General features: G+C 41.9%; 1 protein-coding gene across 9 annotated transcripts in view; it reads right to left on the reverse strand.

Annotated features, from left to right (window-relative positions):
- The window catches only part of ARID1B (AT-rich interaction domain 1B), a 2,758,190-nt gene that overhangs the window by 119,224 nt on the left and 2,625,221 nt on the right, over positions 1–13,745 (reverse strand). For all 9 annotated transcript variants that reach the window (XM_073585743.1, XM_073585747.1, XM_073585745.1 and 6 more), the window contains one exon: positions 7,990–8,083. In XM_073585743.1, the coding sequence (XP_073441844.1) occupies positions 7,990–8,083 (94 nt within the window). The remainder of the gene's footprint in view (positions 1–7,989; positions 8,084–13,745) is intronic.

The raw sequence follows: 13,745 nt of genomic DNA on the forward strand, positions 1-13,745 counted from the left end.
CAACAAATTATTGTAGAATAGTTTGTGGACTCTACGTACAGAGCACCTAGGTGCCAGAGGTACAGAGTCCCCTCTCAAGTGACCCCATTTTGAAAATGACACTCCTCTGGGAATTTAGGTGTAGTGACCATTGTAGTGACCATTTTGTTTTCCAAAAACAAGCAGTAATGGATGTTGCTGTAGTGCCTCGTACAGTGCAGTGCCCATACTGTACATCGTGCCCAGCTTGTGCGTCTAGAGACATGGGCTCCATAAATTTCTCAGGCTCTCAATGGTACAAAAATGCCAAACATGTATACACTAAATGTAGTTTAGGCACACTGTGGAGCTCAGAAGGCAGAGGTGCATTTGAATTTGAGAGCGCTGGATTTCTTAAGGGGGCAAGAAGCCATAGCGCTACCAGTAAGCTCTGCATGTTTTCATTGACAGATAACAGACCTGAGTGGGGACTTGCTTTTTTGTGGACTTAAATGAAGCTTTTATTGGGAACATTTTACATTTTATTATTTGTAATCACGGTTATCCGGCGCTTTATGCTGGGCACTTATTTTGCGGTTTCCATCTAACTCTCCAAATGACAGGATCAGATGAAACTATAATGAGGCAGCAGAGTTATTCTGAACTCCATCTGGACTCTGTACAGCTGTGTCCTTTTGAGAGGTGCAGAAAATGATAGCCGACAGCGCTTTTATGCACTTTTACAAAGAAGGACACCATCGGATCATAGACCAGACGGCATCCACAGTGTTTCCATTTGCCTCATTATAAGGAATATTTTGGCAAGGGATCCGTTTGAATCAGGTATTTCATAGATTTACCTGGAAACTCCAGTGTTAACGCTCAACGCAGAATAAATGTGTGCCGAACCTTACTGCGATCTTTGGGACGCAGAATGAACAAATTGATAGCAGTTCAAAAATAAGTTTTATTTTTCACATCATTCCTCGTGTGGTCTTTAACCCCTTCCTGACATCTGACGTACTATCCCGTCCATGTAACCCTGGCCCCTATGCCCATGGACAGGATAGTACGTCATAGCGATCAGCGGCGCTCACAGGGGGAGCGCCGCTGATCGCTGCCGGGTGTCAGCTGATTATCACAGCTGACACCCGACACTATGTGTCAGGGGTGGTCATGGACCGCCCCCGACACGTTAACCGCTGGCACACTGCGATCAAACACGATCGCAGTGTACCGGGGTTTAGGGAAGCATCGGCAGGGAGGGGGTTACCTCCGTGCTTCCCTAAGCGCTGCTGCGGGGGCCTCCTTCCCTGCAGGTCCCTGGATCCAATATGACAGCGGGGACCTTCGGGGGGCCTGCAGGCAGCCGGCTTCCTCATGCCTGCAAAGGAAAGGCATGAGGAAGCCTGCAGCAGTGCCTGTGTCAGATCGCTGATCTGTCACAGCGATCTGTCACATGACAGTTATGTCCCCTCTGGGACAGTATAATAAAGTTTAAAAAAAGTGTAAAAATAATTTATAAAAAATCGCTAAATAAATAAAAAAAAATTCCCTAATAAATTCATTTTTTGGAAATAAAAAAAACAATAAAAGTACTGTGAGAATCATGTGGGAATAGTGGATGAGGGCAGGTATATCTCGTCCAGATTCCTTTCCTATGTGGCCTAGTCTGGTCAGTATCGCACCTGCTTACTAATGGATAATGGGAAGTGGATATAAAAGGATGCCAGGTGGTTGTGTGAGTGTCTCAGCCTGGGAACACAGAGAGCCTGTCTGTGTGAGAGACACACGTGAGTGGAAGCAGTGCCCACTGCAACTGTGGTTTGGCTGGACGGGAGAAGCCCGCCAGTTGGTAGTTAGGTTGTCCATTGTTTAGTTAGTGCCGGACAGGCAAGGATTTGTTTTATGTTTTATTTCCTTTTGCATTGCTTTCACCGTTAATAAACCTGACCCAGGGTCAGTTATACACGAATTCCAGCTCTGCGCCTGAGTTTCATGCTGAATGCACGTGACCTTTGACCCCAGCAAAGGCGATCCCGGAGTGTTTTATCACAGTACATATATTTAGTATCGCCACGTCCGTAGCGACCTGTCCCATTAGTTAACCCTTTTAGTGAACCCCTTAAAAAATAAAAATAAAAAACAAAGCAAAAAATAATGCTTTATTATCATACCGCTGAACAAAAAGTGCAATAACGCGTCATCAAAAAGACAGCTATAAATAACCATGGTACCGCTGAAAACGTGATCTTGTCCCACAAAAAAGAGCCACCACACAGCATCATCAGCGAAAAAATAAAAAAGTTATAGCTCGCAGAATAAAGCGATGCAAAAATAATTATTTTTCATATAAAATTGTTTTCATTGTATAAAAACGCCAAAACATAAAAAAAGTCAGGGCAAGTTCGGATAGGATATGGGTTGAACTAGATGGACTTAAAGTCTTCCTTCAACCTTAATAAATGAGGTATCGCTGTAATCGTACTGACCCGAAGAATAAAACTGCTTTATCAATTTTACCGCACGAGAACGCACCCCCCAAAAAAAATTCTTGAAATGCTGGTTTTTGTTCATTCTGCGTCACAAAAATCGAAATAAAAAGCGATCAAAAAATGTCATGTGCCCGAATATGGTACCAATAAAAACGTCAACTCGTCCCGCAAAAAATAAGACCTCACATGATTCGGTGGGTCAAAATATGGAAAAATTATAGCTCTCAAAATGTGGTGATGCAAAAACTATTTTTACAATAAAAAGCGTCTTACAGCGTGTGACAGCTGCCAAACATGAAAACCCGCCATAAATAGTAAATAAAACCACCCTTTATCACCCCCTTAGTTAGGGAAAAATAATAAAATTAAAAAAAATGTATTTATTTCCATTTTCCCATTAGGGTTAGGGTTAGGGCTAGGGTTAGGGCTAGAGCTAGGGCTGACATTAGGGTTAGGGGTGTGTTGGGGTTAGGGTTGGAGTTAGAATTGGGGGGTTTCCACTGTTTGGGCACTTCAGGTGCTTTCCAAATGCAACATGGCGTCTGATCTCAATTCCTGCCAATTCTGCGTTGAAAAAGTCAAATGGTGCTCCTTTCCTTCCAAGCTCTGCCATGTGCCCAAACAGTGTTTAACACCCACATATGGGGTATCAGCCTACTCAGGACAAATTTCAAAACAACTTTTGGGGTCCAATTTCTCCAGTTACCCTTAGAAAAATAAAAAATTGGGGGCAAAAATGTCATTTTTGAGGAAAAAAAATATAATTTTTTTATTTTCACGCCCGGGCGTTATAAACTTCTGTGAAGTACTTGGGGGTTGAAAGTGCTCACCACACATCTAGATAAGTTCCGTGGGGGGTTTAGTTTCCAAAATAGGGTCACTTGTGGGGAGTTTCAACAGTTTAGGCACATCAGAGGCTCTCCAAATGCGACATGACACCCGCAGACCATTCCATCAAAGTCTACATTCCAAAATGTCACTAATTCCCTTCCAAGCCCTGACGTGTGCCCATACAGTAGTTTTCTCCCACATATGAGGTATCAGTGTACTCAGGAAAAATTGGACAACAACTTTTGGGGTCCAATTTCTCCTGTTACTCTTGGGAAAATAAAAAAATTGGGGACTAAAAGATCATGTTTGTGGAAAAAATATGATTTTTTTATTTTCATGCCCGGGCGTTATAAATTTCTGTGAAGCACTGGGGGGTTCAAAGTGCTCATCACACATCTAGATAAGTTCCTTAGGGGGTCTAGTTTCCAAAATGGGGTCACTTGTGGGGGGTTTTCACTGTTTAGGCACATCAGGGGCTTTCCAAACGCGGCATGGCGTCCGATCCCAATTCCAGCCAAAAAAGTCAAATGGTGCTGCTTCTCTTCCGAGCTCTGCCATGCGCCCAAATAGTGGTTTCCCCCCACATGTGGGGCATCAGCGTACTCAGGACAAACTACACAATAACTTTTGGGTCCTGTTACCCTTGGAAAAATAAAAATTGAGGGTGAAAAGATCATTTTTGTGGAAAAAATATGATTTTTTAATTGTACTGCTGTACGTTATAAACTTCTGTGAAGCCCTTGGAGGTTCAAAGTTCTCACCACACATCTAGATAATTTCCTTGGTGGGGTTCTAGTTTCCAAAATAGTGTAATTTGTGGTTGGGGGTTCCACTGTTTTGGCACATCACGGGCTCTCCAAACGTGACTTGGCATCCGATCTGAATTCCAGCCAATTTTGCATTGAAAAAATCAAACTGCGCTCCTTCCCTTCTGAGCTCTGCCATGCGCCCCCACATATCAGGTATCAGCGTACTCAGGACAAATTGCACAATAACTTTTGCAGTCCAATTTTTCCAAAATGTCACTACTTCCCTTCCAAGCCCTGACGTGTGCCCATACAGTAGTTTTCTCCCACATATGAGGTATCAGTGTACTCAAGACAAATTGCACAATAACTTTTGCAGTCCAATTTCTCCTGTTACCCTTGGCAAAATAAAAAAATTGGACCTGAATAACTTTTTTTGTGAAAAAAAGTTAAATGTTCATTTTTTTTAAACATTCAAAAAATTCCTGTGAAGTATCTGAAGGGTTAATAAACTTCTTGAATGTGGTTTTGAGCACCTTGAGGGGTGCAGTTTTTAGAATGGTGTCACTTTTGAGTATTTTCTATCATATAGACCCCTCAAAGTGACTTCAAATGTGATGTGGTCCGTAAAAATAAAATGGCATTGCAAAAATGAGAAATCGCTGGTCAACTTTTAACCCTTATAACTTCCTAACTAAAAAAAATTTTGGTTCCAAAATTGTGCTGATGTAAAGTAAACATATGTGAAATGTTACTTATTAAGTTTTTTTGTGTGCCATATCTCTGTGATTTAAGGGGATAAAAATTCAAAGTTGGAAATGCGAAATTTTTAAAATTTTCACCAAAATTCCATTTTTATTCACAAATAAACACAAGTTATAGCAATGAAATTTTACCACTGACATGAAGTACAATATGTCACGAGAAAACAGTGTCAGAATCACCGGGATCCATGGAAGCGTTTCAGAGTTATTACCTCATAAAGGACAGTGGTCAGAATTGTAAAAATTGGCCCGGTCATGAACATGCAAACCATCCTTGGGGGTAAAGGGGTTAATCACATGGACCCTTTATTCTACGGGTCGATGTAATTAAAGCTATAACAGATTTATACATTTTTTATCTTTGGCTGCTATCACTCACTAAAAGATGCTTTTTATTTTGCAAAAAATAGTTTTTGCATTGCCATATTTTGATAGCTACACTTTCGCTATATTTCTGCGGTCAGAGTCATGTGCATGCTTGATTTTTGTGGGACATGTTAACGTTTTTATTGGTACTATTTTCGGGCGCATAACATTTTTTGATCACTTTCTATTACGATTTTTATGAGGCAGAATGAACAAAAAAGGCAATTAAGGATTTATTTTTTAATTTTATGCAGTTCACCATGCGCTGATAGAACACCTTAAGGCTGTATTCACACCCAGCGTTTTTTTAGCGGTTTTCCCATAAAACCACTAAAACTAAGCTTCCCATTCATTTTCTATGCATTTTGCATGTTTTGTGCATATTGATGCGTTTTTTACCGCGAAAAAAATGCTTCGCGGTAGAAAACACAGCAAGCTCATTAATTTCACTGATTTTTCCTCGTTTCTGGCTCTTTCTATGTGTCTAGAAAACGCGAGGAAAAAACACAAAAACCGAGCATTTTTTTTCGCAAAAAACATGCAGAAAATGCGCTGAAAAAAAGTGCGGTTTCTGGGAAGGGAGTCAGGTTTTCCAGCAGAAATTTTCTGCTATGTGTGCACTTAGCCTTATACTTTGGGTCAGTACAATTACAGCAATACCAAATTTTTACCATTTTTTTTGTACTTTATATATTTTACACAAAAACTATTTAAGAGAAATTTTTTTTTAGCATCTCTATAATCTGAGAGCTATAACTTTAATTTATCCACTGTTGGAGCTGTACGGCGGCTTGTTTTTTTTTTCACAGGACAAGATGACATTTTCAGCTGTACCATATTTATTTCCATTTAACTTTTCGATGGTATTTTATTCCACTTTCGGTTAAGTAGTATGATGAAAAAACATAGTTTTACTGCTATTTTTTTTAACGTAGATCGCTAAGAGGCCGTTAACTAGTGTGACAGTCCTATAAGTTGGGTCGTTTCAGACATGTCAATACTAAATTTGTGTACTTTTTTGTTTGTTTTTACATAAATACATAATATATAGATAGATTTTTTATTTTGTGATATTTTCTTTTAATGTTTTTACCATTTTTTGTTTGTTTTTTTAAAACTTTTTTACTTAGTCTCTCTGTGGGACTTAACTTTTATTACCTGTACTTTGATTGATGCATTATAGCTGACAGTGTGACACTATCACAAGCCCCTTAGACCATGCTCCTAGCATGGTCTGAAACAAGCCACCATATCTGGCAGACCCGGAGGTCATCATGACAAGTTGGGTTGCCATGACAAAGACAGAGCCTTTGCAATAACGTCACGGATGCACCGATCATATGGGAAAGGGAGCCACCTTCCTCTCCTAGCCTCCCAAATGCTGAAATCAATATTTTGATAGCCAGGGCAGTGCTTTCGGCAGTGATTGTGTGAGCACAACTCATGTGCCATGCACGATCGCCATGATACACCTGTACAGTACATCAAGGGTCCAGCACCCTTAGCTAGATAAGTTAGAGTCACTTGGATAGTAATAATGCTGTGTTTGCATTAAAGAGCTTAAAAGATTTTCAATACGGTTGTGATGGGGATTCAGAGAAGCCCCTTAAGATTTCCTTCTTATGTGAAAGAGATTTTGACATGACTTGTGTCCTGTCATCTAGCTGGGACCCAGCTGTCACATCACGCAAGCTATTGATAACGAGCACTGTGTTTATCAAAGGTGACTAATTATGGGTGATGGTCCTAGAAATAATCAATAGAACTAATAAAAGGCCCATCAGCCTTATGGTGATTAGACCAAATGTGCTGACATTTAAGGCTACATAATAAACGCCTATTTGCTCTTAGCCCGTAATGGAAAATCTCCCGATGGAGAATGATGTTTTACCTGTAATAAACAATTACGCTTACTTGCAATAAAAAGTCTTGACATGCGCATTGCACCTCTGTGCAATGCGCATGTCAAGATATATATAATGTATATGCCCACTCAAAAGAGCTGTTGCCCATCTGTTGAATAAAACTTTATGGCTCTTGATATAGAGACTTGTGTCTGTGTCAATCCATCACTTGCTCGAGTAGTCCTAAGATCTGGCAACCGTCCAATATACTTGATAGTCTGACTTGAAGACCACCCTAACAGTAGTATGAAAGTATTATACACCTATTTTCCATTCAACCAGATAACTTGAGATTCGTGGCAAAATTGTTCACTGCAAAACAAATATTTTTGAAAAAAAAAGATGAAGCCAACAAATTAGAGTATAAAAAAAATCTACTTATCTCTACCTCTAACTTTTAGAGTAACAATTGGATTTTACAAAAAGTATTGAAGGAATACATGTAAAAAGAGGTTATTTTGCATACCATTCAAGAATACCAAAGAAAAGACACCAACGGTATATCACTTTAAGCAACATACAACCATAATGCATCAGTTTCAGCTAGTGTGTTCTTTTAGACCTTGTGAACTGCCGCACATACTCTGCCACTGAGTTCATGAGCAGACAGAAAAGAGCCCCTGTGTCATATCTTTGCATTCCAATACCTCATTATATTGTATGCCTTTTTGTATTGGTGACGAAGCAGCTTACAACTATAGAAATGGGCTCCCTTACCTCTTGGGTTCCTGTACTGCTGCACCAAATTTTATGTCTGCCCAACTGAGCTCAATGGATGCCAGAAACTCAAATCTTACACATAAGCTATTATTTAAATAGGATTTTTTCCATATGTAAACACTTATATTACGATAAATGGATATACAAACAGTAGAAAAAATGTTTACTTTTCCAATATTCTTTCATTAAGTTCATATAGTCTTACTTGTTGAGGATAGATTCCTGGTTGGTGCCCTCCATATGGTGATTGCCCTGAAGGTGGTCCTTGTCCTCCATACTGCTGACCATAAGCTTCATGTCTTAAAGAAAAAGACAAAGATGCACAATGCTGATTCATTTATTAAACATAATATTTTCAGCAATTCATTTTGAGTAGACACTTGAATTTCATGCTTAATTACTAGAGATGAGCGACTTTGCCTTTTTTAGGGTCGAGTCGGGTTTTATGAAACCCAGCTTTCTCAAGAGTCGAGTCGAAAGAAATCGGCCGACTATAGGGAAAAGTCAGAGGTCCGACTGAAACACGAAACCCAATGCAAGTCAATGGGGAAGCAAAGTCAACAGGGAGTGGAGGACAGTAAACACACCAACAGTGCCCATTTCAATGGCAACAACATCAATTCTTATTACTTAAGCTTGTCAACCTTAGTTTACTTTATGATAATAGTTACGCATTGAAAACTGGGGGTTACTTGGCTAAAGTTGTGGGGGGGTAGAGCTGGCTCCAGGTTTTCATGTGCCCTGGGCCAAAGAGTGTCAGTGCGCACCTTTAACACATACAACAATTCATGATGCTCCAATACGGCACAGAAATATATGTATAGTACAATGAAAAATACTTCACTTTTTACATCACATGACTGATATCTATTTTAAATTCTACAATAGCTCAAAAAATGGACAGTATATTGCTCCATACAGTATTACGGCCACCACATAGTGCGCCATACAGAATAATGAGCCCCATATATTTCTCCATACAGAATAATTTGTCCCATATAATGTTCCATACAGTACAGTATATGATGAGCTCCACATAATGCTACAGTATATGATGGTCCCCATGGATGATGCTCCAGTGTCTTATGGGACCAAATAATTCTCCATATATAATGGGCCCCTATTTCTAATGCTCCAGTGTATAATGGGCCCTGTAAATGCTGGTCCAATGTCAGATGTCCCCCATTTGGAATGCTCCAGTATATGATGGGCCTCATGGATGATGCTCCAGTGTATGATGGGCCCAAATAATGCTCCATATATAATCTGCCCCATTTAGAATGCTCCGGTATATAATGGGCCCCATGGATGATGCTCCAGTGTCTTATGGGCCCAAATAATGCTCCATATATAATGTGCCCCATTTCTAATGCTCCAGTGTATAATGGGCCCATAGATGCTGCTCTAGTGTCTGATCTGTCCCATATACAATACTCCAGTATATGATGGGCCTCATGGATGATGCTCCAGTGTATGATAGGCCCCGTAAATGCTGCTCCAGTGTCTGATGTCCCCCATTTGGAATGCTCCAGCATATGATGGGCCTCATGGATGATGCTCCAGTGTATGATGGGCCCAAATAATGCTCCATATATAATCTGCCCCATTTAGAATGCTCCGGTATATAATAGGCCCCATGGATGATGCTCCAGTGTCTTATGGGCCCAAATAATGCTCCATATATAATGTGCCCCATTTCTAATGCTCCAGTGTATAATGGGCCCCATAGATGCTGCTCCAGTGTCTGATCTGTCCCATTTACAATACTCCAGTATATGATGGGCCTCATAGATGATGCTCCAGTGTATGATGGGCCCAAATAATGCTCCATATATAATCTGCCCCATTTAGAATGCTCCGGTATATAATGGGCCCCATGGATGATGCTCCAGTGTCTTATGGGCCCAAATAATGCTCCATATATAATGTGCCCCATTTCTAATGCTCCAGTGTATAATGGGCCCATAGATGCTGCTCTAGTGTCTGATCTGTCCCATTTACAATACTAAAGTATATGATGGGCCTCATGGATGATGCTCCAGTGTATGATAGGCCCCGTAAATGCTGCTCCAGTGTCTGATGTCCGCCATTTGGAATGCTCCAGTATATGATGGGCCTCATGGATGATGCTCCACTGTATGATGGGCCCAAATAATGCTCCATATATAATCTGCCCCATTTAGAATGCTCCGGTATATAATCGGCCCCATGGATGATGCTCCAGTGTCTTATGGGCCCAAATAATGCTCCATATATAATGTGCCCCATTTCTAATGCTCCAGTGTATAATGGGCCCCATAGATGCTGCTCCAGTGTCTGATCTGTCCCATTTACAATACTCTAGTATATTATGGGCCTCATAGATGATGCTCCAGTGTATGATGGGCCCAAATAATGCTCCATATATAATCTGCCCCATTTAGAATGCTCCAGTGTATAATGGGCCCCATAGATGCTGCTATAGTGTCTGATCTGTCCCATTTAGAATACTCCAGTATATGATGGGCTTCATGGATGATGCTCCAGTGTATGATGGGCCCTGTAAATGCTGCTCCAGTGTCTGATGTCCCCCATTTGGAACGCTCCAGTATATGATGGGCCTCATGAATGATGCTCCAGTGTATGATGGGCCCAAATAATGCTCCATATATAATCTGCCCCATTTAGAATGCTCCGGTATATAATGGGCCCCATGGATGATGCTCCAGTGTCTTATGGGCCCAAATAATGCTCCATATATAATGTGCCCCATTTCTAATGCTCCAGTGTATAATGGGCCCCATAGATGCTGCTCCAGTGTCTGATCTGTCCCATTTACAATACTCCAGTATATGATGGGCCTCATAGATGATGCTCCAGAGTATGATGGGCCCCGTAAATGCTGCTCCAGTGTCTGATGTCCCCCATTTGGAATGCTCCAGTATATGATGGGCCTCATGGATGATGCTCCAGTGTATGATGGGCCCAAATAATGCTCCATATATAATCTGCCCCATTTAGAATGCTCCGGTATATAATCGGCCCCATGGATGATGCTCCAGTGTCTTATGGGCCCAAATAATGCTCCATATATAATGTGCCCCATTTCTAATGCTCCAGTGTATAATGGGCCCCATAGATGCTGCTCCAGTGTCTGATCTGTCCCATTTACAATACTCCAGTATATGATGGGCCTCATAGATGATGCTCCAGTGTATGATGGGCCCATATAATGCTCCATATATAATCTGCCCCATTTAGAATGCTCCAGTATATAATGGGCCCCATAGATGCTGCTCTAGTGTCTTATGGGCCCAAATAATGCTCCATATATAATGGGCCCATTTCTAATGCTCCAGTGTATAATGGGCCCCATAGATGCTGCTCCAGTGTCTGATCTGTCCCATTTAGAATGCTCCAGTATATGATGGGCCCCATGGATGATGCTCCAGTGTCTTATGGGCCCAAATAATGCTCCATATCCAGTATAATGGGCCCCATTTCTAATGCTCCAGTGTATAATGGGCCCCGTAAATGCTTCTCCAGTGTCTGATGTCCCCCATTTGGAATGCTCCAGTATATGATGGGCCTCATGGATGATGCTCCAGTGTATTATGGGACCAAATAATGGTCCCATATATAATGTGCCCCATTTAGAATGCTCCAGTATATGATGGGCCCCATGGATGATGCTCCAGTGTCTTATGGGCCCAAATAATGCTCCATATATAATCTGTCCCATTTAGATGGGCCCCATGGATGATGCTCCAGTGTCATATGGGCCCAAATAATGCTCCATATATAATCTGCCCCATTTAGAATACTCCAGTACATGTTGAGCCCCATGGATGATGCTCCAGTGTCTTATGGACCCAAATAATGCTCCATATATAATGGGCCCCGTTTCTAATGCTCCAGTGGATAATGGGCCCCATAGATGCTGCTCCAGTGTCTGATCTGCCCCATTTAGAATGCTCCAGTATATGTTGAGCCCCATGGATGATGCTCCAGTGTCTTATGGGCCCAAATAATGCTCCATTTATAATGAGCCCCATTTCTAATGCTCCAGTGTATAATAGGCCCCATAGATGCTGCTCCAGTGTCTGATGTCCCCCATTTGGAATGCTTCATTATATGATGGGCTTCATGGATGATGCTCCAGTGTATGATGGGCCCAAATAATGCTCACTATGTAATCTGCCCCATTTAGAATGCTCCAGTACATGTTGAGCCCCATGGATGATGCTCCAGTGTCTTATGGGCCCAAATAAAGCTCCATATAATGGGCCCCGTTTCTAATGCTCCAGTGCATAATGGGCCCCACAGATGCTGCTCCAGTGTCTGCTATGCCGCATTTAGAATGCTCCAGTATATGATGGGCCCCTTGGATGATGCTCCAGTGTCTTATGTGCCCAAGTAATGCTCCATATATAATGGGCCCCATTTCTAATGCTCCAGTGTATAATGGGCCCCATAAATGCTGCTACAGTGTCTGAAGTCCCCCATTTTGAATGCTCCAGTATATGATGGGCCCCTTGGATGATGCTCCAGTGTCTTATGGGCCCAAATAATGCTCCATATATAATCTGCCCCACTTAGAATGCTCCAGTGTATGTTGAGCCCCATGGATGATGCTCCAGTGTCTTATGGGCCCAAATAATGCTCCATATATAATGGGCCCCATTTCTAATGTTCCAGTGGATAATGGGCCCCATAGATGCTGCTCTAGTGTCTGATCTGCCCCATTTAGAATGCTCCAGTATATGATGGGCCCCATGGATGATGCTCCAGTGTCTTATGGGCCCAAATAATGCTCCATCTATAATGGGCCCCATTTCTAATGCTCCAGTGTATAATGGGCCCTGTAAATGCTGCTCCAGTGTCTGATGTCCCCCATTTGGAATGCTCCAGTATATGATGGGCCTCATGGATGATGCTCCAGTGTATGATAGGCCCAAATAATGCTCCATACATAATCTGCCCCATTTAGAATGCTCCAGTATATGATGGGCCCCATGGATGATGCTCCAGTGTCTTACGGGCCCATATAATGCTCCATATATAAATGGCCCCATTTCTAATGCTCCAGTGTATAATGGGCCCCATAGATGCTGCTCAAGTGTCTGATGTCCCCATTTGGAATGCTCCAGTATATGATGGGCCTCATGGATGATGCTCCAGTGTATGATGGGCCCAAATAATGCTTAATATATAATCTGCCCCATTTAGAATGCTCCAGTATATGATGGGCCCCATGGATGATGCTCCAGTGTCTTATGGGCCCAAAAAATGCTCCATATATCATGTGCCCCATTTAGAATGCTCCAGTATATGTTGAGCCCCATGGATGACGCTCCAGTGTCTTATGGGCGCAAATAATGTTCCATATATAAAGGGCCCCGTTTCTAATGCTCCAGTGGATAATGACCCCATAGATGCTGCTCCAGTGTCTGATCTGCCCCATTTAGAATGCTCCAGTATATGATGGGCCCCATGGATGATGCTCCAGTGTCTTATGGGCCCAAATAATGCTCCATATATAATGGGCCCCATTTCTAATGCTCCAGTGTATAATGTGCCCTGTAAATGCTGCTCCAGTGTCTGATGTCGCCCATTTGGAATGCTCTAGTATATGATGGGCCTCATGGATGATGCTCCAGTGTATGATGGGCCCAAATAATGCTCCATATATCATCTGCCCCATTTAGAATGCTCCAGTGCATGATGAACCCCATGGATGATGCTCCAGTGTCTTATGGGCCCAAATAATACTCCGTATAATCTGCCCCATTTAGAATGCTCCAGTATATGATGGGCCCCATGGATGGTGCTCCAGTGTCTTATGGGCCCAAATAATGCTCCATATATAATCTGCCCCATTTGGAATGCTCCAGTATATGATGGGCCTCATGGATGATGCTCCAGTGTATGGTGGGCCCCATATATCATTCTCCAGATTATAGTGCTCCCCAAAAATTGCTC

This window comes from Dendrobates tinctorius, unplaced genomic scaffold, assembly GCF_039654945.1.
Source record: "Dendrobates tinctorius isolate UK_male_01 unplaced genomic scaffold, ASM3965494v1 ptg000087l, whole genome shotgun sequence".
NCBI lineage: Eukaryota > Metazoa > Chordata > Amphibia > Anura > Dendrobatidae > Dendrobates > Dendrobates tinctorius.